A 26,756-nucleotide genomic window follows, 5' to 3' on the forward strand; every position below is an offset into this window, starting at 1 on the left:
TACTTTTTTTTGTTTGAGTTCATTTGTTGTGATCAGAGCAGCTACCCATTACCCACTACAGATACAGCCTGGAAGTACAATCTGGCAACGTTGCGCATCTAGTCCGGCTTTATCAATTGTTCTTATGCAGTATCGATGCGTAACGTTGAAATTCGGATTTTTCTCGGAACTGAAGGGGTTTAGGAAAATTTTTGTCAGAACATAAATTGAAGAGGATGAAATTTCCTATCGATTGGTATATTTTTCTTCGAGTTTCGTACAGAAATGGCGATTTTTTAAACATTTTTATGGACAAATTTTTCAAAATGCCAACTTTAAATTGAAATTACGCAAAATTTTCAGTGGACACATAGGTACTTTAATATACCAAAACGTTCAGAATTTCATCCTCTTTCAAATGGTTTTTTACCGAAAGCGCTAGCATTTACCGTTCAAAAGTTTCTAAAGCTCAAAGCTTTGAACTTTCACAACTTTTGATCAAAAAGCGCTAGAGCTCTGGAGAAAAAACGAGGTTGTAGAGGAGAAAGAGTAGATCATTTTTCATGTTTCAAACACCTATGTGCTCGATCAAATTTTCGATTTATTAAAGTTCAAAGTTTCAAGGTTGAAATTTTTTTACATTTAAATTAAAATAAATCAAAATTTTGATCGAGCACATAGGTGTTTGAAGAATGAAAAATGATCTACTTTCTTTCCTCTACAAACTGGTTTTTAATTCAAATCTGTAGCATTAACCATTCAAAAGTTATTCAAGAAAAACTAAGAAATTTGAGCAATATCCCATAAGACAATGCAGCCGTATAGGACTACATCGTATGATTTTTGTGACGTTGCCGCTCTGCACTTCCAGGCTGTATCTGTAGTGGGTAATGAGCTACCTAATATAGGTAGGTACGTAGTGAGTTTTATCAAAATTTGTAGTTAATGAAAAAAAAATAAGAAGTTGCCTTTTTATGAAAAAAATTACAGTAATGATGTTCATTTTTGAATAAATTAGCAAACATTAAACTCCCCCACCAGGTTAACATTAAATCAAACGTCAAGCATCGTGACTTTTTTTTTTTCATTCACAATTTCTAGGATGTGATGATTGATTTTTTTTTCAATTTCATATTTTTATCATTTTTCATTATTATTATAATTTTTTCTCAAAAATCCTGCATAATTCGGCTTTATGAAAACGAGGAGAAAAATTTGGAAGAGTCATTTTTTTTCTTTTCATGAGATGACATTTTCATCATTAATATTTTTTGAAATTTTAAACAAGTTTTGTAAAATTACAATCGATTTCAACACTCATGACTAGCGAAAAATTGTACAAAATATTAATTAAGCAAAAAAACTCAAAACCCGATTTGTGAATAGTCTCCATAGGTACATATAAAATTATTTACGTCTCCTCAATTCCGTAGTTTATTTTCAATTAAAATCTGATGAGAGTATTTCTTCTTTTCTAAATGGCTTGTTACAGAATTAGATAATTTTGTAAATTTTCGACAATAGTCAATAAATCGCTTGAAAGAGGTTGAACTCAGGTTTGGAAATTTGATAGCAATTCAAAGGTAATCTGGATGACAGCATTGAAAATTTCTAAAAAAAAATGGGTATGGAGCATCTCCTTTTACAAATGAACGATCAAATAGTATGAATCACCTACTAAAATATCACTTGCGAACAGGTTTTTATGTTAGATTTTATAAGTATTAGTCACATTTTGGCCTCCAAAGTCGAACAATTCACGAGAATTTTCTTTCATAAAAATTAAAAACTTTATTCAGGTTATTCAAGATGAAAAAAAAATAATTCATTTTCGTTCCATTTTGTCAATTTTTTTTTCTTTAACTACATATTCGATTCTAAGAAACCCCTTGATTATTCAATCCTACAGTTCTCTAGTAAGAAGCCTAGCTCCTTTCAATACATAAACATTAAACACCTCACATACAAGCACTCGATTAAATTTATTACGAAATTACAAACTACAAAACAAAATGCGCGAAGAGAGAAAGAGTATGCCTTAAAAATTACAAAATACAGTACAGCATACGCAAAAAAAAAAATGAAAAATTATAAAACGACAGACGAGATGATATGATTTATAGTACACAATATTAAATTCACGCCTCTCTAATATTAGTTCTGGACGTATTGACACTAGATCTAGAAGAATTCGACCCAGTGGTATTTTGGCTCTGGTTAATAACCCCTTGAGGATCAACGTTCGAGTAATAACATTCGCAATCGTCTTCATCGGATGAATGAGACGAAGGTGTATGAGGCGACAGGGATTCTTGCATTTGGCGGAACTCGTGAATGGCTTCGTTCAACGACCAAAGTTGAGACAGCAGAGATAAATCCATTTGACGTAGATCATGCTGTAACATAAAAAGCAAAAGTGTTTTAATACCTAATAATCCTTCGCGAGTGGAAAAGCAAAAAGTAAACATTCTTGGAAGAATTGCTTTTATATTTACAACTTGTTGATAAATATCGAGAGGGAGGAATAGGAAATAATAAAACAACGAGTCGTTATGGTACCGTACTTTTCATCTATAAAGTCATAATGTGTACGAGTACCTCTGAGCGATTGCAATTAACTTAAAAATGCCACTAATTAACGGTCGTTAAACTATCCTATATTATACGTTGGTATTTTAGAATTTTATACGAAGGTAAATGTTGACGAGTGTTGGAGCGTATAATTATAACCGTAGAGTCGAGCATTTTGTAAACATAGGCCCTGGTAAGGATCTTTTTTAGGATTCAGATGATATACTCGAGACGTCTACAAAGTATCTATGTATTTTTAGCATTATTTATGTTCTAAAATATACCAGCTGAAAAAATAGAGAAACTAATCCCAACCAAATGGAACTTTTCCTTGAGTTTTCAGGTTATTTAATCTTGAGATCTTAATAATCGATCCGACAGCGACATTCCTTCCTCGAACTTATTTTTATCCCAATCTCAATTCCCAAGATGAAAAATCTCAATTAATCAAAATAATCTCCTCTTTTTCTAGCAATGAAAAAACCACTAGGCAGATCGACTGTGACAATTTTGTAATAGATTACACAGCGCGATTTGTCGAAAAGAGTTAATTAAAATAAACTGTGACGCAATTGAGAACGATTTTATAATACGTGTTGTTCAACACAAAACCACACATCAATGATCTATGAGTCAGTAGTAAAAGATAGTACCTCACCTAGTAATCTAGGTATCTAATTTTAATTATTCTACTTTTTTTTTTTCTTCTCATCGATCAAGATTAATTACAAAATACTCGAATGTGGATGAACAATATTGGATAATTCAGTTCAGGGATACGCGTTTGTGCAAAATTCAACCTTCCGTGTCTTTTTTTTTTGCTTGATAAATTAACCGAATAAGAATTTTTTCGATCTCATTAATGTCTCGAGTGTCGGAGTAAAAGTAGATTGAAAGAGAATGTTTCCATATTAATGGCAGTTAATCAACATAATGGCAGTTTTGGGAGATGAAATTTTTTTCACCTTTCAATACCATAGCGCCTCGCCCACTCTGCGTACACTACGAAAGACTTGAAATGTACAGTGTCATTTTTTACACAACACGTACGAATTATACGAGCAGAATATTAGCGGATAATTTGAATACACAATATGCTATTAAATACCCGACATTATTTGCATTGCTCGAAAGCAATAAGGTACGTAATAATATAAATCGTCGAGTGTTTGAATGATGAGTCAGTCGTGGATCGATTTATTTTTTCTACTTCATTGATTGGCTTAATGTTGTTTTGGTAATGAAAAAGGCGCTAGGTAGATCATGGTTTTTATGATAACGACGTGTATTAACATGAAAAAAAATAAGAATTGAAATTTAAAAAGGATAAGAATTTTTTAAAATGAAAAATCAATATCGAAGTCAATAAACTTAAATGTCTACATGGCTGAGGTATTAAAAACATGTCAATGGCACAGGAAAATTAAATTTTTCCATGTGCTCGTTTTTCAAGTTTGAAATATCACTGAAAGTAAAACTGAGAATTGAAAACATTTTCTGAGGCTTTTTTTCTATTCGAATTCTCTTTAAATAAATGTTCTGTCATTGGAGCAATGCAATTCCGATTTTAAAATTTAAAAAAAAAATGGAAAAATAAACCACAAACATAAAAGCACAAAAAGTAGCGTTCATGTAAATTTTTTAAAAAATCATATTGAAAAAGTATGTACTTCAAACATTTTTTTCAACAATTCTTTTACATGAATTTACAAGCTAGAATATTGCATTATTTTTTTTTAAAAAATAGCCAAATGGATTATTAATTTAACAAACATTAAAAATTTCAAAAACTGGTGAGTAGGTTTTTAAGAAAGCAATGCAAAATTGTAAGAATGATAAAATTTTTGATCAGCAAGGCTCCAAAAATTCTAAAAAAAAAAAAAAAACAGATATAACACAAACAAAAACATCAAAAATTCTAACTAGAAAGAAAACGCAAATGAAATGAAAATGGTTAAAAATCTAAAAAGCAAAAATTCAACGTACTGACTTTGGAAAAAAAGAAGGAAAATTTCTGATGATGAGGGGGAAAGCCAAACTTATATTTAATAAATACTAAAAAAATTTTTTAAAAAAATATTCATCATCTAGCTTATCACAATGATTCAAATTTGAAACAAATGGTGTCGAACAGAAGAAACAAACGGTAGCCAGAGTGACATTTTTTCAAAAATGAATGTGGTACCTAATTCTTTCAGTAATAAAGCGTAAAAAACTTTGTATTTTTTTTCTCATTTTTGTCCAACTTCTTATTGAAATTTGAACTAAATTGAATTTACAGATAACATAATCAGAACAAATAAATTCAGAGAAAAATAGTAGCTAACAACAATAGGCAAAACACAAAAAAAAATTACAAAAAATCCACAAACAAAAATTTTTTGAAAAATTGAATGCTGGATAAAAAATATTTTTAAAAATTCAGGGCTCGCATTTAATTTTTTCCAAAAAAAAACAACAAAAAAAACTCGAAAAAGTAACTAAAAAGTAAACAAAAAAACAACAATAAAACGCGAATAAAAAAACAGAGCATGAAATTTTTGGGGAAAAAAATTTATTTACCAATTTTGCAAAAAGAAGTAAGACTGTGACAATTTTAACCAAAAAATAACACTTTTTCGAAATTCTTGTCAAAAAATCGAGACTTTGGAAATTTTTACGGTAAACATTTTTTTTAGCTATCTTGCAAAAAAGCGAACAGTTTTGTCAATTTTTGAAGAAGCAAAAACTTACGACTATTTTAGACAAAAATCAATACCTCAAAATTTCAGAAAAAAGCAAGAATTTTCGGAAAATATAGATAAAAAATAGCGATTTTGGGCAAAAAGGAAAGACCTTAGCGTACTTGACACTTGGAATAAAAGTTGAGAAAAAATTGAGACTTTGAAATTTTTCACGAAAAAGCGACAATTTTCAGCAATAAACGAAATTTTCGAGTAATTATGGCAAAAGGAGATTTTTTCCATTTTCGGCAGAAAGGGAGACTTCGACAACTTATTAAAATGTATAAAAAATAAAATATTTAAAAACATTGGAAAACAATTTTTCACTGAAAAAAAAAAAAAAATGTTGAACTATTAAAAAAAAAAAAAAAAAATGAAAAATCGACAGAATTTTGGACAAATAAAAAACTTTTAGATAAACTTTCAATTTTCATTTTCCACATTGAGCATTTTCTTTGACATTCATGTCTTTTATCTTTTTATAATACGTATTTTGAGACAGATACAGCAACGACAAGATAGCCACCATCCTCAAAAGAAGAAGTGCAGAATATTGTAATAAAACAATTTTTATTTAAAAATTCATTGTAATCAGACAAACTTCCAAACTTACGATAGTTGTTATTTTTTCACTTTTTGAAAATTTTCATTTCGAAAGAAACAGAAAGATAGCATGAAATCTTCAATAGGCTCGCACCAAACACAGAACGAAGTTTTCAAAAATCTAAATTATCAAGAATTTATCAAAGAAAGTGATGTTTTAATGTTCATCAACATCGAATGAATCTATTTTTCCTATATCACAAGGACACTCAAGCAGTACCCAACAGATAGGTACATCAAATCAAAGCCTTCAAAGCCTCACACAGAACATTTCTAATTGTAAGAAATTCGAATAATTTGGAATTCAACACCGCAACAGTAAAATACGAGAAGACCTGGCAAAAAAGGTAAAAAAGAATATCATATCGCAACTCACTCTACTGCGACGATAGACGACGTACGAGTATAAATCTCACATGGTGAACACGAGTACGTGTACTCGACATCGTACTCATAATTCCAAAACCACGTCGCGTTGGCCTTGTCACTTACAAGTCATTACGCAAGCCAAGTATTCGGTTACTTTTTTCATTTCGTTCCCTTGTTTTTAATTCTCTTTCGCATGCATACTAAAGAAACGCATCAGGCCAGGTCGTCTTTCCGTTGTAATACTAAGAATAAGTAATTTCCAACGTAATAAATAAAAAAATAATAATAACAAAATAACAAACGTGTCGACGAGACAACGTATATAATAATTATAGATTAAATCGTTCTTATTATAAACGAAAAAAAAAGCCAGTCGAGCCGTACGATACATATAAAATTTTTTTAATGAATAACGGAATTTGGAAATTTCGTCGTCGTCGTCGCCGCGACCGACGCGATTTATGAATATCGAGCGGTCCTTCCGGTAAACTCGCCGTGATCGTGACCGAGATAACAGTACCTACTCTGCCATGAGTGAAAAAACAGAGAGAAAAAAATACCTGCGACACTTACGAGTAGGTACAACTATTAATTAAGAAACCAAGCCGAGCTTGAAGTATTTAAAAATACGAGTATTTACCATTTCTTTTCTTAAAATCGCTAATTTCATATCTAAAGAAGTCGGTTTTCGAGGAGGAGGTGGTGGCGGAGACTGTTTTTGATCGTCACGCGGAACTGCATCCCCTGATTGAGCTGAGGATGTCGTCGTCGTCGTCATGCTATGGTCATCACTGGCATTGGCCGTAGTTTGCGTTTGTCCAGTGGCTGTGCCCGTTGATGACGATGTCGAGGTTTTGGACGACGGTGACGCTGGTACTTTGGAATGATGGCTGCTGCCGCTGGAACGCGAACAAGACGAAGCGTTCGAGCTAGACGACGATAAATTTATCGAGTACGATGATAGTTTCTTATCTGCGAACAAGAATTGCGGAAAAATTATTAGCAGGGTAATTTCATCGAGTAAGTTAATTGCACAAAAATTGATACGTATGTACATATAATAATCAATTAATCAAGATGAGACTTTTTCGTAGGACGAAGAACACTAGAAAAAAATTATAAGATCTACTTCTTCATCCTGAAAATTGGTGGAAAAATTAAAATATAAAACTCATAAATCTATATCAGAAGGGGGTGGGGTCCATTTTTATGAATAGTAGAAATTATTCAGTGTGGTTATTCTCGAGCCATTGAGGAGATTGGAATGGGGACTATTTCAGATGATGAATAATTTAGAAATTTTATTTGGTGGAGAGGGGTGAAGGGAAATTGACATTTCGAAAAATATTGAACTGAAACTGTTCAATAGTATCTTCAAAATAATATTCAAAAATCGGCGTTCTGGATCCATTCCGAATAGAAACGAACAAGGATTTTCCATGGATACCCAGCAAGTCCATTTACCCCGCGTCAACGAACAATGACGAAGCTTAGGGGCTTATCTAGTTATTGATGCGTTTTTTTTCTGCGCATGGTATCTGATTGGTCAATTTTGATTTTGAATTCAAATTTGGTGGCCGCATAGATCCGCGTAAATTTGAAGTTGATCGCCTCTTCCCCCTTGCAAAACGTTTCGATGGGTATCATTTGCGCCGAACGGATGCGCCTCAATAACCTCACCTTTCCCCTGTGAACTTCGCGAGCACTGCATTTCCCACCCGCCTCTCTACACGCTGTGTATCCATTTAGTGTAATATCGATGGGATTTTCACGATTTGCTTTTTGCTTTGGAAAAAATTTTACAGTGCCTAAAAAATTACCAAATCGTAATAAGGAGCATGTTTTCACAATTTTCTTAAGATCTTCGACGAGAAGTATTTTAAATCCTTATTTGCAGAAATGCCTGCTTGAATAAAAGAGAATGACTGATTCAATTTTTTTCTCAATTAATGTTAGGTAATGAATTGAAGAATAAAAACACCAATGAAAAATTCAACAGCACTCTTAGATGAATTTGAAAAAAAAAACACAAGTTTTCTAAAAATCGAAAGATTTCAATTTTTGATATCATTTTTGTTCTGATTCCACCTTTTTAAACTAGTCCAAGTACACTTGGTGTTCATATTAGAGATAGAGAAGAGGGGATGGGATGGGATGGGATGGGATGATAATGATGAGAGATGCCTTTCCCCCAAAAATTATTCTCTTCAAGGAATTCACATCCACAAATTCATTTTCGTCTGAGCTGATGGTCTCAAGACGATCTTTAAAATGGTTTTATATAACTTTTCCCGGGCTCGCACTCAATTTCTTTTTCAAAAAAAAAAAACACAAAACAGCTGAAATAAGTAAGTAAGTATTTTTAATCAAAACAATTAAAAAAAATAAAGAACCAAAAAAATTACAAAAAGTAAGCGAAACATTTTGACGTGTAAAAATTCAAAAAATTGAAACATCAATTGAAAATTTAAAAGAAAATAAAAAAAACTCGCAATAAAAAGTTGATAATGTTAATAATGAAAATTAAAATCTTCATCTTCATCTCAATATTCAGACTTGAATAATTTCAGCTGAAAGCAGGTCTATATTCGACAATTTTTGTCAAAAAAGTGAGATTTTTCCTTCACTTTTTGGTACAAAAAAGCGACACTTTTTCGCTGCTTTTTACTATTTCTGGTGGAAAATATGATTTATTTGACAATTTTAGCAAAAGGGAGGCTGTTTTATAATTTTGGCAAAGAAACTTTTTAGAAATTTTTAGCAAAAAAATGATGACTTTATTACATTATTGGTAATTTTAGGTAAAAAAGTGTGAATTTTTAAAATAATTTTGGCAAAAAGCGAGATTTTTTAAATTTTTGTCAATTTTTGGCAAAAAAGCAAGACAGAAAGCAGGACTTTTACTTATTGGCATCACGAAACTTTTTGGCTTTTTTTTTTGTTAAAAATCGAGGCCATTTCAAAACTTTTGGTAAAAAGGTAAAAATTTTCCGCAGTTTTTGGCAAGAAAGTGACATTTTTTGGCATTGACAATTTAAGCAAAAGGTAGGTATTTTTGACAATTCTTATTCGAGAATGCGAAACTTTTGTGCAATTTCTGGAAAAAATCTGATTTTTTTGGAATTTTTTGCAAAAAAAGTAGGTACCGATTTTTAGCATGGTAAAAAGGAAAAATTTTTCGCAAATGAAAAAGCAAAACTTCTTCAGCAATTTTTGCAAAAAGCAGAACTTTTTCGCAATTTTTATCGAAAAAGTAAGAAGCCTCCAACGTCACTTTGAGAAGGCTCCAGCGATGACACAAAATCAAAAACTATTAAAATAGGCACGAAAATCCATTTTTTTGAAGCTGTAAAAAGATGGAGAGGGGTTGAAAAGTCAAAACCCACAAAAGGTACATCTAGGTCACCCCCAGATATACATTCACTGACATTCAGCCTTCTATGTAAATTTGGAAAGGTGGAGATGTGACACAAGATTTTTTAAGGTTAAAAAAACACGAAAAAAATGGGTTTCTCCCCTCCAAATTATATACTATAGGAAGCTGATTTTTAGATTGATTTTCTATCGATTGGCTTTTAGTTCAACTGTTTTGGTATTTTTTACACCTCTCTACCTCCTCTCAAAATTTTCAACATCAGAAAATATTGACCCGAGGTCATCCTCACTGACACTACTCAATTCATACGCCACACCAAACCTAAATACCGAATTTGAGAGAATTTTGTCGGAATTCCCACAACTGAGATCATTTAATGTTCCGGCAAATTTTTTTTTCAAAATTTACATAAGTAGGTACCTAATCAGACATGCGAAATATTCATGGATTTAGACTCCTAGGGTTCCAAAACGGATTTTGTCATTGGTCCAACTCCCAATGCGGAATCATAATAGGCTATATAAGCCTTATTTTTCCTTTGTTCTAAGGAAAATCAAGCTAAAAAGGCATGCATTACAGACTTTACCTCTTTACCTACCCAGTCAGTAGCAAGTAAGCAATACCAATTACTAGAAATATGCTTTTGCTTATACCGAACGTACAAATAAATACGAACAATAATGACAGCAATTTGTACCAAGGTGGTCACCAGGTCTACGTACTATGAAAATAGTACATAGCAATAAAATGGCAACGTACTCGGTAGTCGGTAGTCGGTACTGTACTTTACTATCATGCTGCAGTATAGGCAGGAAACATCGTGTAATTAACAGTACTGCGATGTAGTACGTAATGTACATACGCGATACGAGATAATAATATGTTAAAAGTACACGTTATCTCTCTGTTTCCTAGATTAGTACTACAGGGAGTACTCCCTCTGCTGGTGTAGGTATCTGGACATGAGGATATTATGTAGTATGTGTACCAGCAATGCAGATACCTACAACAACATTCTAAATACATATAAATGTACTATATGCAAATCTATCACCAACCACTGTTGCTTTTTTTTTGGCAGTTGGGCTGAACAGAGAAAGCAATTAAGACAGAGAAACTTTCGTTGAATATTCCGAAATATTCGTAATTCGTACATTAAAATTCGACACCTACTTGGCTGGGTGAATTTTGAACTCGTAAATATACGAATTATAAACAAAACCAACGTTTACGTAGGACGACAATAAGGTGTAGGTAAATTATAAAATTTTCGTAAACAAATTTAAATAAATAAAGTGAGATCGGATCGGCACGCAATTTTGCCAAATCCTACGCATGTATACGATTGAATATTGAACTTATTGCACTGCAGAGTTGAGAAAAAAACACGAAATTATTTCAGTACGACGTAGTTCTACATAAATAGATTGAAAATGTAAGCAGATTGTAATAAAAAATTACTGCGAAAAATTGAATTTTTTCAATACGACGTAGATCTACATAAATAGATTGAAAAATAATCACAGAATTACGTGGTTGGAATCAGAATGAAATTGGCAACGTGGAAAGGAATTTTTCGAAGACATGAGGAGTTAGTTTACAAAGTTTTGATTTTTTTCTTCGAGATGAAATTGAAATTGAAACATGAGAAACTTGGAATTTTGCAAAGATAACTTTGCAAGGTCGAGAGGGTTTTCTAATAAGCATCAACCAGAACTTGAGTTCATATCAAGTCCATTTCAGAGCAATTTGAAATTTTTAAAGAGAATTGAAAATCATCTGCCAGCTCTGGAAGGAAAATTCAAGACAAAAATTATTTCAAAAAAGACTAATCCAATTTGAGAAATAACATTTTGAAAAAAGGACTACTCGTTGAAGATTCAAAGTCATCAATTTTAATTTTTTTAATTTTTCAGGGAACCAAATTTCTAAATTTTACAGAATCTAAATTTTTGGAAATTTTCTCATAGGTAAACAAAATTTGAAGCAGAAACACATAAACAACTGATTTAGAGATACTAATATTTTGCCCTATGCTGCACTTTCCCTCTCCATCAAAAATGACTTTCCATCTCATATGAAAAAATCGGCCAAGCAAGTCAAATTCGTGAAACAACAATACCAAAGCAAACGAAAAAAAAAATGAAAGCTCGCAAGTTTATTTTTAATCAGAACGATTAATTTACATCAGCATTCAGCAATCAATGTCACGAACCCATTTACCCGGAATGCAAATAATGATGATTTTTTTTCATCTTTGCACATACTCGTATATACGAATAATGGTTGGCTACACTCAGTACACGCGATTAATACATACGCCAGCTGTGCAGGCGTGATGGTACATACTTCGGCGTCTGTGGCAATATCGAGACAACGAAGAGTATTTCCAATTGCTAATGGTTTAAGATTTAATTGCGACCGATAAATCTTACGATTATAGATGCTCTTTAAAAAATCGCGTACCTGCCGCGATAAAAATTGATTTATTTATTCGAACACACGCGGCAACACCTTCTCGAAGCGCCTCTCACTTATTACAGCAGATGCTCTCATTTTCTTTTTCTTTTTTTTTTTTCGTTTGCATATTGCGTATGCATAAGTACATACATAGATATGGGATGCTTACATCTACATCAGATTCACTTCTATCTCGTAGCAGATGGTATCGAAAAATTCTATTCACTTTTTTCTCCACTAACAGCACCCCACATAGCACCATATTGCAGTTGCAGATTCACGTCAAGAGCCCAGAAAAAGATTGCTATTTTTTGATTATTTCTTTCTCGTACGTGAGGCTTGAGATTGTATAGATACTAAGTATGGGAGTATGTTAACAAAATACCGACACGTGTCGCATCGACGATAACATTTAAAAAGAATTAAAATTATTATTTTTTTTCCTTTATCTTTTTTGGAACGTATTCAAATACGGTAATTTCTCATTTCAGTAACCACGTTATGGCTCTTTGAATGACCTTTATTTATGGGGGCTTTTTTGACTTCACCGACGTTACAGGCTATACGTTACGAGCGCATTATCCATGAAATAGCATACGTGTGTATTATGCTTTGGGGATTATTAAAATAGAGAGTGAAATTATGGTGAAGAGTTACCAAAATGAATTCACGTGAATATGGCTGGATTTTTCAATTTTTCATGTATTTTTATATGGAAGAAATAGGTAGGTAATAACGTTATTCAAATTCATCTGAATTATAGTTTTTATTTTTATCAGGAAGAAAGGAGCAGCTACACAGTACACTAAAATGACTCTATAAAGTTTATTTCATATCAAAAGAAAAACGAAAGTAAGTACCATTCAACATTCCTCAAAAACAAAGTTTCGAATTTCCTCTCGAAAATTAATCTGAAATGCGAAAAAACGGGGAAAAACATACTTACATCACTGGAAAAAATAATTGCCTTCCTGAAAATTTTCTCAATTTTTCCAGCAGAAAAAACACTAAAAATGACATTTCCCATGCTCACCCCTCTCCTTCACTAGAGTTAGGAGTTACAACTGAAATTAATTCGGGGTATCTAACGAAGCTCTCAGACAAAAAATCATGACTTTTTCATGACTTATTTTTCACATATTTTATACCACATGAATCTACCCCCCCTCCCAAAAAAATAAGAAAAACAAATTAAATAACTTGAGAAATTTTTTTAAATTTGTAAGCAAGTCAATATTTCAGGTTTTTCGAACAAATTTTTTATTTTTTTATTTTATGCGCTTTTTACTAAATTTTCAAGAGTATTTCAAGCAAAATTCATGACTCATGACATTTTCATGACTTTCATGACTATTAGACACCTTTTAATTTTAAAACCAACTCATAAATTTTCATACAAGTTTTTCTTTTTTTTTTGGCAAATTGTTGAGAACTAAAAAATTATTTGAGCTTTTAGCTTTCGTCTGGAGATTTTATACAGTGCATAACTTTTGGTGTTCAACACTTGAAATTTTCTCAACTACGTGGACGTTTTTTTAGTTTTGTTTGGGGTTTTCTTTTATGATGTTCTTTACTTGTAGGTAATACAAAAACAAAATTTCGTTCCAAATATTATTCGCTTTTTTCTCACAATTTTTTCTTATGTCATTCAAGACCAAATACAAGAAAGATTCAAAACAATTTTTTGAAGGGAAAGGGAGAGTCAGATTCAAAAATCCCGAATAATTTCACATTTTCAGAAATGATGGTTTTATACAAAAAAATTGAATTCTTCCATTGACTTGGTTATATTGAATTTCCAGAATTAAAAAAATGTGGGCAACAAAATTCAAATCAGCCCAAGTGAAACAAGTAAAACGAGGGTAAAAGCTTTAAAAAATTGATGGTTCAAAAAGTAAAACAACATTGTTCGTCCGGGAAAAAATGTTCAAAAATTCCCAATTATTTAAAATCAATTCGTTTCTTTTATGGTTACTTGACAAAATTTGCACTTCTTTTGCAATTACCTATTCTTGAAATTTTGTGACAAAACTTCGAAAAAAATAACCTGGTTGAGCTCTCTAATGACTCAATTTTCAATTGATTTGGATTCTCGAAAATCATTTGAAGAAAGAGAAAGACCGAAAATGGGAGTGTGGTGTACGTGTTTTGAACTCATTCGAGAATCTTATAAAATGTGCAAGTTTTGAACCCTTTGTGAATTTTGATCAAAATTGACGAGGAAGTTTATTTTGAGTGGGAGATCATCCAGAAAATCAGTGAAACAGAGGCTTGAGGCAGGGTCCTCAAAGTAGAGTAATTTTTGAGAAAAAACACGGTTTTTGCTGGGGAGGGGTACTGGAACCCTGGTTACCCCTCTAAAAAGTGCGATTTGAGGTTCTAAACCTCTTGATCCACTGAATTTGAAATCCTATACCGGTTGGCGGTTTTAGTCCCCCCCATAAGAAATTTGAAAATTACAATTCTTATTCAATTTCATGACACTTTTCAACCATTAGACAGTGGTCGGGGGGCCCGCATAAGGATCTATTGCACCCCCCCCCAACACCGATCCACTGGTACAGCATTTTTCTTGAATGGGGAGTCCTAAGGAACATTTCTAGCCGTTGTCCTAAGAAAAAAAGTGACCCCACTTACAAAATGGCAACCATTTTGAATGACAGGTCAGCCAAAATCGCAGATTTTGCGTTCCAACGTAGGACTTGCACGAAATTTTTTAAACCGTACAAAGGTAGATCAAAAGAGCAGGCAAAAATTCATCACCTGTCAAAATTTCAAGTGTTTAAGTGCTTTTTTCGATTTTTGGTGAATTTTTAATAATCAAATTTTGGCCAAAAATGTAGGAAAAAATCAAAATTTTATCAAATTAACCTAGAAAGCTGAAATTTGGGATATATCCTATTTTCGACCTGCCAAATCGATTGGAAAATGTTTCAGACCGTTTTGAGCAATTCTGGAGCCTCCAACAGATTCTCAAAACTCGAAATTCCCACAGAATTTCATCAAATGGAGTTAGCAAGCAGAAATTTACTCCGCAAACTAATTTCAATACAATATGAAGTCGACTGCATGATTGTTTCAAGTGGTTTTGAAGCTTCCAGCTACTTGTGGGAAATTTCAATTTTCCTAAAAACGTCATGAAACTTTTCAAAAAGTTGCTGGAGGCTTCAAAATGACTTGAACCCGCCTGAAGTCGCCTTCAGAGGATGTTAAAATTGGAGTGCAGAGTAAATTTCGGTTTTCCATCTTCCATCTCCATTTGATGAAATTTTGAAGAAATTTCAAGTTTCAAAAATCTACTGGAGACTCCAGTAATTATCAAAAAGTCAGTAGAGGCTCCAAAACGACTCGAAATCCACCGGCAGTTGACTTCGTAGCGTATTGAAATTAGTTTGCAGAATCAATTTCGGCTTTCCAACTTTATTTGATAAAATTGCACCTGTTTAGGGGGAGGAGTACTCAGAAATTCAAAATAACTACGTTTCTTCTGAAATGATTTTTTTGAGTACCCCTCAGTAGGTACGACTGAAGTTCAAAATATTTTGCTGAGTAATCTCCCAGTCAAAGTTAACTTTCTCGCCAATTTTTTGTCAAAATCCTGTGATTTTATTAACTCTAGGGTGTATATTCAAATATCCAATTTCGTGCTCGCTATTTCACAGATTTTTGAATTTTTAAAATGGCGATGAAAAATCTTGGTTCTATATACACATATTTTTAATATAATGATTGGTCTAGAATAGAGTTTTCGACGATTTTGATTTACGTTCACTTTTCATTAGGTTTTGGGTATTTGCAATTTTCCACCTTGAAAAGAGCTTCTATTGCAAAGTTTGGCCATTTTTCGAAAATATTCTAAAAATTTGTTTTTCCTCCAAATTCTTCTTCAAAATTCAGTTTTGGAAATTTCAAATTCAGAAAGAGCGACAAACACGAAAAATATGCCAGATAATCGATCTTTTTACACAGACTGGATTTTTTCAAACAGGCATCGAAATAGGCAATTTGGTAAACCCGCGTTTCCCGTAGAAAATCTTACATTTGATGATGAGGGGAGGGGGAGACCTTACCCTAGAACTACATGGAACCTGTGAAAATGATGAAAATTTTCTAGAAAAGGCCAATTTCCATTCTTATAAAAAAATAGACTAAAATTATAACTAAATAAAAATAAAAAAACAAAATGTAGGTACTCACCGGCCGACTCCCACAGTAGACTAGCATCGCTAAGACTTTTTGGTAACGGCGGCAGTCCGCTCAACGACGAGGAGGACGTCATCGGCGAATGAAATCGCCTATAACGAGGCTGCCTGTTGGTTGTAAAATTATTACAATTATTATTATTACTATTGTTAACGGTATTCGTCGCTGGAGCCACTTGTTGTTGCTGGTGGTGCTGGTGCGTTTGTTCTTTATATCTGCAATTATTATTATCGGAATTTAGGGTAATTTCGCACTTGGATAATTGCACCATCGTATTTCCTACATCCTCGACGTACCAGCTCGTCTGGCTGATCTCTGCGCCGCTGTTAGAGTGGCCGCTACGACTGTTGTGATTTTTGGTCGCGCGACCATTACTCGTATTAGTAGCATTGCCATTGGTACAAACGTTAATTGACGATAATATATTCTTTTTCTTTTTCGAATTACTTCTGGATGGTATACAGCTGAACTTTTTCGACGGCGTTTTTCCATTAACGATAGAAGGGGCAGCGTTGGCAGCCGCAATGGTCACCGCTTTCTCGGGTGTCGATGTCGCCGTCTTCGTCGTTTTATAATCGTAATTACAATCGCCGTTACCATTGTAAGTATAGGTTTTCAAGGTGCCAGCAGCGGCCACTGTGTTATCTACGACTGCGTTTTTAACGCGGTATTCGCGAGATATACTGAATAGGCTGCTTTTTTTCGTACCATTATGCATGGTCGAAGCGTCGCCTCCTGCGCTACCGTTTATTTTCAATAAATCCGGATTCGTATCTTTCTTCCAACCGTTAAGAATATCCGGCATAGACGAATACTTTGAGATCGCTTTGACCGGTATTAAATGCTGAGGTCTGGGCGGTATAGGTGGCGGTCTGTTGCTCTTCACAGAGCGTATCTTATCTTTTTCAGTACCCATCGTACACGATGAATGGGTTCACCTGATGTACTTGTAGTATGTGCGGTAAATCTGTAATAAACATAGATCGAATTCAAGTCGCACCCAATCAAATTTACGAGTATTTCGGTATCTGAGAAACATGATAGTGCAGATTGCGAAACTGTTATCACTCTCTCATTCAGCTTCCTTCCTGTGGCAAAACCACAACAACAACCTCACCGAAACAGACATGGGTTCGCTTTATAACGTTTTTTATTTCCCGTAGAACCTTAACCTTAGTAACCTTCACCTTTAACTCGCATATCGAGATTTTTACTCTCAATTAAAATCAATGACTAATCAATGTTGCTAAATATCTATCCTACGTAAGTTGTTTAGACGACGTTCTTAAACGATGACAACTACTCTCCTCTTTCCTTCCCTGTTTCAGCAACTCTTCAGGCTACAGTCGACTATAGTTCACAGCAGCTCACAGTTTCGCAACCAGAACTTTCATACGCAAAAAATATACGTAAGTAAAGGTAACCGAATAAATAGAACAAATAAAAATAGACTTAACGAGAATTATCTCATAGCCTAAATATGAAGTATCGCCGCAATCGACAAGAACCAGTTCTTGGTTGTATTTATTACCCAGTCCGGGCCACAACTAGATTCGTTATAATTTTTTCGATTTTATGCCGAGTTAAATATAAGACTAGGTACGGCTCCCCCGGCGCGCCGCACTGCATCGTATCTTTTCAATGAACCGCAAAATTACACGTACACCTTTACTTCCGGGTGTATCTCTGTGTACGTTTCCTCACGAGTAAAAAGAAAACCATATCGTTTCATCGTATAAGTAGAAGTACGTACTGTGTAAATACACCAACAGCCTGAGGCTTAGGCTACGAGAATCAACATCGTTTGAGATTTTTCGATTTTGGTATAAGTACATACAAGGTGACGAGAAAATCCAAAACGGTTAAATTATTTCTGGTTTTGTGAAGGTATTGAAATATTTCGACATGAAATGAGCTCAAATTATGAAGGGAAAAAGGAAGAGAAAAAGAGCAGGGTTGTCTACTCATTTCTGGAAATGATTTTCCCTGACTTCTCCAGGTTTTCCAGACCAATTTTTACATTTTTCCAGACTTTTTTTTCAAAATAAAAACACCGTATTTTTAAAATTACCCCTCCTTTGCATTAGAAAAAAATCACGTTTCTCAATACGTTTGGATCCAAGCACGAAATTACCCGAGCGACACGAGGGAAATTTTTTCTAAAATAAATACAACAAAACTACTAGAATTATTACAAAATTACAGATGAACACTTTCAAAAAGTTCTCTGATTTTTGAGGGAAAATTGCTCGAAATTTCTGAAATTCCTTGACTTTTCCAGGTTTTTCAGACGTGTGGACACCCTGAAGAGTGAATGGGGAGGGGGCGGAAAGAACATTCAGTAGAAGCTGAAGTTTCAAAATAATAGAAAGGTTATTCACAACAAGAAATAATCTACATATTTTCCTTCTTCAATTTTTCATCACGCAAGGAAAAAAAGAAAAATGAAAAGGTTCAATTAGAAAATCGAAAACAAAATTGAAACATGGGAAATTCTGGCAAAAAATTAAGCTAAAATAGAATACCAAGGCACACGAGTAAAAATCAGAACAAAATCAGGAAAAGAACTCCAGACAGACACCCTGTTCAAGGCAGTTTTTTATTTCATAATGTCATCTAACATTTTGAAAAATTATAAAAAGTTCTAAAATCCAAAAACTTGGTAAGTATTTTTTTTTCAAATCAAAATCTAAAAAATTTCTAATTTTGAAGCTATAGTTTCAAACATTTATTTGGTTTCTAAAGTTTTTTCATAAATTTCAGATTTCCATGATCATTCTGTTACCCAATTTATTGCCTCAACCCTCTTCTATTCCGAAAAAATTTCCTCATCTTTCGAAAAAAATTCAAATAAACTAGGTAACTATTTTTGAATGATTTGATCAATTTTTTTCAATAGCCACCAGAAATCTTATCACTTTTCATGGCATTCAATTTTATTCTTCAGAACTTCACTGCATAAGATTTTTACCAATTAAATGCAAAAAAAGCATTCAACACTTGATGTAATTTCAAATCGCTTGAAAGAGGAGAGACTAGAGCTGTAGTAATTTTTGAATTACCTATTAAAATTAAAGTTTGGTAAAATTTCATCATTTTTCCAGATATTCCTTTTCATAATTTCTGGATCGATGATATCTTCAGAAAATCACAAGTACAAAGTAGGTGTAAGTATCTGTTAAATTGAAGGTAAAATTAGCATCAGGATTGCTCTGGCAATTACCACTGAGTGATTCTCATTGTCATTAGCTATTAATAATTTTTCAAAAAGAAAAATAATTCTCATCAGAAAATAAAACTCTAGGTTATAAAAGTACACTTTTGTTTGTTAAAATTATTTCAAGATTACTAAAGAGATGAAGAAAGGTGGTCTGAGTAGATTTTCTAGATTGGTTCAGTGGTTTGGTTTTCACAAGCGCGACGTTTTCACGTACCCAAGTTGAATAAAAATTGACGCACTTCTCCTCCAAACCATTCATTTACTTGTTCTTTGTTCAACTTAAATGCATACCAAGAAATTAACTTTTTTTCTTCTTGGTATTTTTGAAGAAAAAAATAAATAAAAACAATAGAATTCAACAAAATGAAGCCGCCACCTGAAATTCAAAAGATCATGAAGAGTGATTTTTGACCATTGCCTTTTCATTTCTGGATTTCGACAAACGTAAAATGTTGAAGAAATAGCGTCTAGAAAATATATTTTTAGCATCTAAACAAAATTTTAGGCACCTTAGTGCCTAAAAAATTTGGGATTGCCATGAAGCTTCATCACAATGCTAAATTCAGGGGTGGGGTTAAATTTCATTTCTTCAATTTTGGTAAATTTTGGTAAATTTTGAAAATTTCAATTTTTAATTTTTTGTTGGTGGAGAGGGGAGTCAGGATCCAAAATGACAAATGATTTTAAACTTTTAAAACTGTCGTTTCAATGTTAAAAATCAGAATTTAACGATCATGATTGATCGATTTGATTGATTCAATTCCTGAGGGGTCAATTGTTTCATTTCAAAACTATTCAAAAATTTGAACATTAGAATTTAAATTAGCTTAAATAAAGCGAGTGAAAAAGCTGTGGAAAATTTACAATTTAAAAAGTAAAACCAAGTCACTCATTGATATATAAATTTAAAAAATTTATATTTTTTAAAAACTTGACATTTTCAAGACTTTTTTTTTAAAACAACAATTCAGCCTGCTTGAAGTGAGGGCGAAAAGTTTTTGAAAAATTGGAGAGAAATGGTTACGAAAACAGTTTACTCGCCTGTCATCGAGAATGCTTTTATACCAAGTGCAATCATATTTTCATTTTTTTCCTAGCAAATAAATGAACATTTTCAATTTTAAGAAAACCTAAACAAAATTGCAGTAACATGGGGGAAAACTTTAAAAAGTTCATTTCTGAAAAATAAACTTTTAATTTATGTTTTTTCATCTGATTTTCTGCTAAATATTTAAGGACAATCAGGAAAATTTCATGCAATCAAAAATAATCAATTTTCCAAGACTTTACATTCACACAGTACTACCCATGTGCATTCTTTCCAATGGAGAAAAAATATGAGAAAAGTAAACGCATACAGGTAAGTATTTCAAATAAAAAAATACCAATATGCGAAGAAAAAAAGTAAACAAAAAGAAAACGAGTATCTTGAACTTCCCGCAGGTCACAATACTGCGAACATTCATATCAAAGTTTCAAAATACCAAACACAGGCAAGAGAAGCGCAGAAAAAAATACACATGTTATGAAATACCACACGAGAGTATTAAAACACCAACACAAATAAGTATCTCGTGTTTGCGCAGAAATTCTTCCCAATACGGATAAAAATAAAAATAGTCGAGTTACACAAAAATAATATAAATACACAACTCTTCCGATGAGTCGTGAGCCAATAGCCATAAAGTTACGAGACTTTTAAATATGCTCGTTAGTATTGTCGCGTAATTCCTCATGGTACATTTCTCTAATATGTACGAGTATGTACATAAGTTCGTGATTTTCTCAAATAATCTTCTCAGCAGAAAACACATTACATTATGTTTGAACCCCTTCTCACCACCTCCTGCATCCTCTTCCCAGGCAAATAATTGAAATTTGCTAGAAAAAATTTTCAATTTCATTAATCCGTATTCTCGGTAAAAAAAAAGGAAAAAAATTAAAATTAGAACGATATGAACAAGACACCATGCAGTGCAACTTTCCACTCGACAAATCTATAAATCTAATTGGCCATTCACGCCTTCCTAATACCACAACTCTCCCACTCGTTTGGCACCGAATTCAACTTGCAACACGTATTGAACTTGACCAAGCAACATGAAACCAATTCGACCCATAAATCGTACCACTTCACTGATCCTCTCAGTAACAAAAAATTTGCCCAAGGTCTGTAAAATTTCAATTCAGGAACAATGATACTTCTATATTATGCAGATCCAGCTCCGGTAAATCCAGATACAGAACAACGACAACAACAACAACAACAAACCAACTACATAGGTAGACAAACCTACCTACACAGCACAATGCAAATCGAACTATTTACACGGCTCATTAAGCACTTGCCCTAACATCCACGAAGGCCGAAGCCGAAGCAAATACAGCGATCAGCTTAAAGCTTCTTCGCGAGAGTCGGCCAAATACGATAAATTACCATAGGTAATATTCTATCGGTGCACGCTGCTCAGTGCTCGGTACATCGCTCATCGAGAATGTAAACCGTGATACGTATATTATACGCATACGTTGTATAAATAAAAAATAATACGCTCGAACCGTTAGTGCACCATACCTTGTTGTGTAGTTGTACTGTAAGTTTGTGCGAAATATAAAATACATCATTTGATACATCATATCGACTCTCCTTATGCCCCAGACCCCCGCAATATCGCTTTCTCGCTGTACCGCATTGTTGTTCGATCCGCACCACAACCTGTTTCACCCATGATATTTTTACATGCACTAGCGAACCTAATAACCAGATACAAATGCCGCTCTATGTACGCACATTGGTACAGTGTGATCCATAAGTCGTATCTGGCGCCATCGTCAGTATAGCTTTTAAATTTACCTATATTTTTGGTTCGAAAGATTTACGTACGAACAAAGTTTTCAAAAGATAACACCTAACCTAACCTAACAATCATCAGGATACTTCGTATATTAGATTTAATTCCAGACTCTTATGCCCCTTGCAAGAGAAGTATCTCAACCAGCACAAACAATTTTGAATGGATCCAGGGATATCGAAAAAGGGCCCTAAAATACACCACCAGCGAAAATTTAAGTTCTGAAATTCGTTCTTCGATTCTTGGGAAATTTTTAAGAACCCAAAATTGGCTCATTTCTCATGAAAAAAATCAAAATCTGATCGAATTGATATAGAAAACTGAAATTTGGTATGCACCCTATTTTCAACTTCCAAAATCGATTGGTGATGGTTTCGAACTGTTCTGAGGCCTCTAGCCAATTTTTAGATTATTCAGTTTTCGAAAAAAAAACACTGTAAGTAAGAAAGATGAAAATGAAATATTTGTATCCCTTTTGATCCATTTAGACACATGATTTCAAATTATTTTTGTGCAAGTTCAAATTTAAAATTTTCTCCAGTGATAATTATTTTAAAAAAAAATAAAAAGAGGCTCCACAACAGTTCGAAACCATCACCAATCGACTCGAAAGGCTGAAAATGTGGTGCCATCGAAGTTACATTTTTTTCGTTAGTCGTTTGCAAACGATGCACTTTTATTTTTTTGCAAAAATGATCATAAGACTGAGGAAAATTTGGATTCAAATCGGCACAAAAATATTTTGAAAATATGTATCTACTTCCATTGATCGAAAGGATCACAAATATGGTAAATTCGAATTTAGAAGTGCTTATTGCTGAATTTCATATTTTTCAAGGCATTTTTTCGAAAACTGAAAAATCCTCAAATCCACTGGAGGCTCCAGAACGGTCCGAAACCGTCGCCAATCGACTCGGGAGGTCGCAAATAGAGTATAGACCAAATTTCAACCTTCACCGTCAATTTGATCAAATTTTAATATTTTTTCGTGAGAAATGGGCCATTTCATTTTCACAGCATTTTTTCGAAAACTGAAGAATCCGTAAATCCACCGGAGGCTCTAGAACGGTTCGAAACCCTCGCCAATGGACTCTGGAGGTCGAAAATAGACTATAAACCCAAATTTCAACCTTCACCATCAATTTGATCAAATTTTAGTTTTTTTCGTGAGAAATGGGCCGAATTTGAATTTTTAGAAATTCACCATAAATCAACAAATGAATTTGGACACCTGAAATTCTCGTTGATAGTGAATTTGAAGGTCTTCTTTCGATTCCTTCTTGTCTGGCTCAAAAATTTTGGCTATGGTTGGGATACGTCTTTTGTCAGAAGTAGCGAGATCGCATTTTGAAAATTAGCAACGTATGTTGAAAGAGGGTGAGGGGAAGGTATTCACTCTATTTTTTGGGGAATTTTCAAATGACAGTTTTTGACTTTTGTACGTGTCATGAAAATTAAAATTTTAAATAAATTCGGATTTTTCATCTATTCTTTTTAAAACCTCACAAATACATTTGCTTCAAATTCAACTAGTCTAGAGATATGAATCTTCAAAATTTAACTATTCACCAATCGGTAATGCGTGAAAGTTACAAAGGTTCATTTCAACCTATTGAAGGGTTACGGTCAAAATTATAACGGTTATTTTACTAGATCATCGAGAAGGATTCGTCAAAAAAAATTTTTTTTAAAATGAGCGAATTGGAAGAATTGACTTTATTTTTGATTCGATCAAGTCGTGATAAGAAATAATCTTCGATTACTAGGTATATTTCAACAAACAGTCGTAAAGTTATCCGCACTTTCATTTTTAATCAAGTTTTCAATTTTCATGGTATTCACAAATTACTTCAATTCTTTTAACATAAAGTTTACGTTATTATTCATTAAAACCTTAATTTTAATAAAAAATGTTATTCACTTATGATTTTTTATTGGAACATTAAATGAACTGTACGAAGTAATATTATAATTTAATGGTTCGTTTCCAGAGCAGTAAAAAATAAGAAAGTCGAGATTCGATCAATTAAAAAAATCTATCGAATTAGAATCAGCTACATTGATAAAATTTTTATAGCATAATGACCTTTTTCTTTTTTCTTTTCCAAATGAAAAAAAAAATGCATTGCTTTGATTAAAAACGAAATATTGATCGAGCTAAAATATTTCAGGATGCATGATTGTTTTGCTGGCGTGAGGGGGGTATGAGATGAAAAAAAAACACACATGTTTTTCGATCATGCAGGCAACCTTTACTCAAACCTCCCATTTTGACCATTGATTTTAGAATAACCTATCGAAACCTTTCAACCAGCAGTCATCAACATCGGTAAGGAGTTTCGAGACGCACTGTATAAGCGAACGCGGAACTTAATAAAATCACCTCACCCTGCCTTGTCTTACACTCATTGATCAAATATCGACACTCGACATCTCGTATTCTCGTAACGTTACTGACATAAATAATATTTAACATCTTCAAAACCTTGACCTATTAATTTGTTGGTAAAAAAAAAATAAAAATACGCGAGTACGAATTATACCTACTCGCATCGAATTTCGGACGCTAAAAAGTATTTACACCGAAGGAGAGTTTAATTTTACGCACTGCAGTTTCACCGCATCACACCGAATCAGCCTCTCTCTGGTAGTTTTTTTTCCATTTTTTTTTATTCTTCCACAGATACCACCTTTCACGCGAGACAAACTCTACCGTCATGATTTGGCCTCGATTATTATACAATACGTAGGTACTACGAGAAGCGCAAAATTTCATACGAAATATGTTCGACATTCGAAATAATAAGCTAACGAAAAATACCATTTGTGCTTCTGTGCAGCTCGCCTCATCGTGTTTTAATTACATAAGATGGAGCTCGCGGTTGATTATCTTGTGACCACCAGATTGCTCGCCTCGAATCGCGAATCTCCTCATCTCTTCTGCGTTCGCATCAAGATAAGAATTCGACGACCGACGACCAACGTCAGACAATGGAATAAAAACTAGGTAAAATCTAATGTACACAGGGCAAGTAGGTAAATATAGGTATACTTTCGTGCGAACGTAAAATATGTATAGGTATACGAATAAAATGAGTACGTAATATTAGCCTAGTGAGTGCAGTAGGTAAGTATATGCAAAGCCTAATAAATATAACGGTACCGATAACGATAAAATTTCCACAAAAGGGGTATAGTTACGACAAATTACTACCATTATTGCGTTCGTCTCATCTACATTAATCCAACAGTTTATTTTTCATCGTCGTACGTATAAAACTAGGTAATTCGTGATCTTCGCGTCTGGTCAACGTTGTAATTAGATTTTTATCCGATTCCGAAAAAATACTATAAGTAAATTTTTTCTCATCTATTTCACCTAGATTTTATCCGCGCCGGTGTTTGGGGGAAGGGGAGCAATTTTGCGGAAATGTTACACTTTTGCCTTCACATAATCGACGACGATGGTGGATCTGGCGAATGACGGAAAACCTGACATCGGTTTATACGTTAACCGATATGGGTAAATATTTCATATGAGAAAAGAGGGCGCAACCTACAGATGGCGCGGGCGAATAAATAAGTGTCAGAAAACCGTTACTGGCCGCCATCCCATACATTCGTGTAATGTAAACCGTGCAATATGCGCAAATTGCGAAAATAATATTTTTTCTCTTCTTCATAATTGATAAATTGGCAAACTGCTCGAACGATTTCAGGTCTCGGTTAATGTGTTATAAACGAACGTGGTGAAATGAACCAGATTTATTGATGGAGTCCGATCGATTGTATTTGTTTACCTTAGAACTGGAATCATCTTTTAATATCGTTTTTCAACTTTTTCAATGGAAATTTAATTGGATTTGAACGAAGTCGAGTACCTAAATGAAAATTTATTCCAATGAGCTGATCAAAGATAATCATTTGCTCAAGAGATATTTTGATAAGGGATTGGTCAAAAGTGCCTGATGAAATGAAAATGAGGAAATCAAAAGTCAAAATTACTACGAGAACTTTCCTAGATTTATTTTTATTAGACGAGGATCGATCTACAGACTACATCTGGCGTACCTTCGGTGAAGTAATCACTTTTGGTGGCGGCTTCACCAAGCAATAACCAAACGTAATTGATTTTTGACTTGGTGACATATTGGTGAATCTGTCACCAAAGAGTCACCAGTAATTTTCTCAAAGGTGATCTGTCATGAGAAAACCAGCTTCGTGTCCAAAAAATCGATATCTTTTTTATAGTGCTAGATATTAGTAGTACTTGAGGTGCTGAATCCGACAGTGGGGGTTCAAACGTTCGCGAACGATTCTCTTGACCCTAAATCTGAGGTCAAAAAAATAGAGCAACTACAGTAAAAATTGAAATTTTTTTTTGTTTTTTTGATTTTCTT

At 33.5% G+C, this 26,756-nt stretch overlaps 2 protein-coding genes across 2 annotated transcripts in view; both read right to left on the reverse strand.

Moving 5' to 3' along the window:
- Nucleotides 1-1,942: 1,942 nt before the first annotated feature.
- LOC135835540 (uncharacterized protein DDB_G0271670-like) overlaps nucleotides 1,943-26,756 on the reverse strand; it is a 34,360-nt gene continuing 9,546 nt past the window's right edge. Inside the window, exons 2-4 of the mRNA XM_065349857.1 lie at nucleotides 16,279-17,251; nucleotides 6,886-7,217; nucleotides 1,943-2,375 (exon numbers count right to left, since the gene is read on the reverse strand). Of these exons, the coding sequence (XP_065205929.1) occupies nucleotides 2,118-2,375; nucleotides 6,886-7,217; nucleotides 16,279-17,200 (1,512 nt within the window). The 5' untranslated portion in view covers nucleotides 17,201-17,251 and the 3' untranslated portion in view covers nucleotides 1,943-2,117. The remainder of the gene's footprint in view (nucleotides 2,376-6,885; nucleotides 7,218-16,278; nucleotides 17,252-26,756) is intronic.
- The window catches only part of LOC135835541 (anaphase-promoting complex subunit 11), a 32,317-nt gene continuing 21,839 nt past the window's right edge, over nucleotides 16,279-26,756 (reverse strand). Inside the window, exon 4 of the mRNA XM_065349858.1 lies at nucleotides 16,279-16,499. The gene's annotated coding sequence lies outside the window, so the exon portion shown is untranslated. The remainder of the gene's footprint in view (nucleotides 16,500-26,756) is intronic.

The sequence above is a fragment of the Planococcus citri genome, chromosome 2 (assembly GCF_950023065.1).
Source record: "Planococcus citri chromosome 2, ihPlaCitr1.1, whole genome shotgun sequence".
Lineage (NCBI taxonomy): Eukaryota > Metazoa > Arthropoda > Insecta > Hemiptera > Pseudococcidae > Planococcus > Planococcus citri.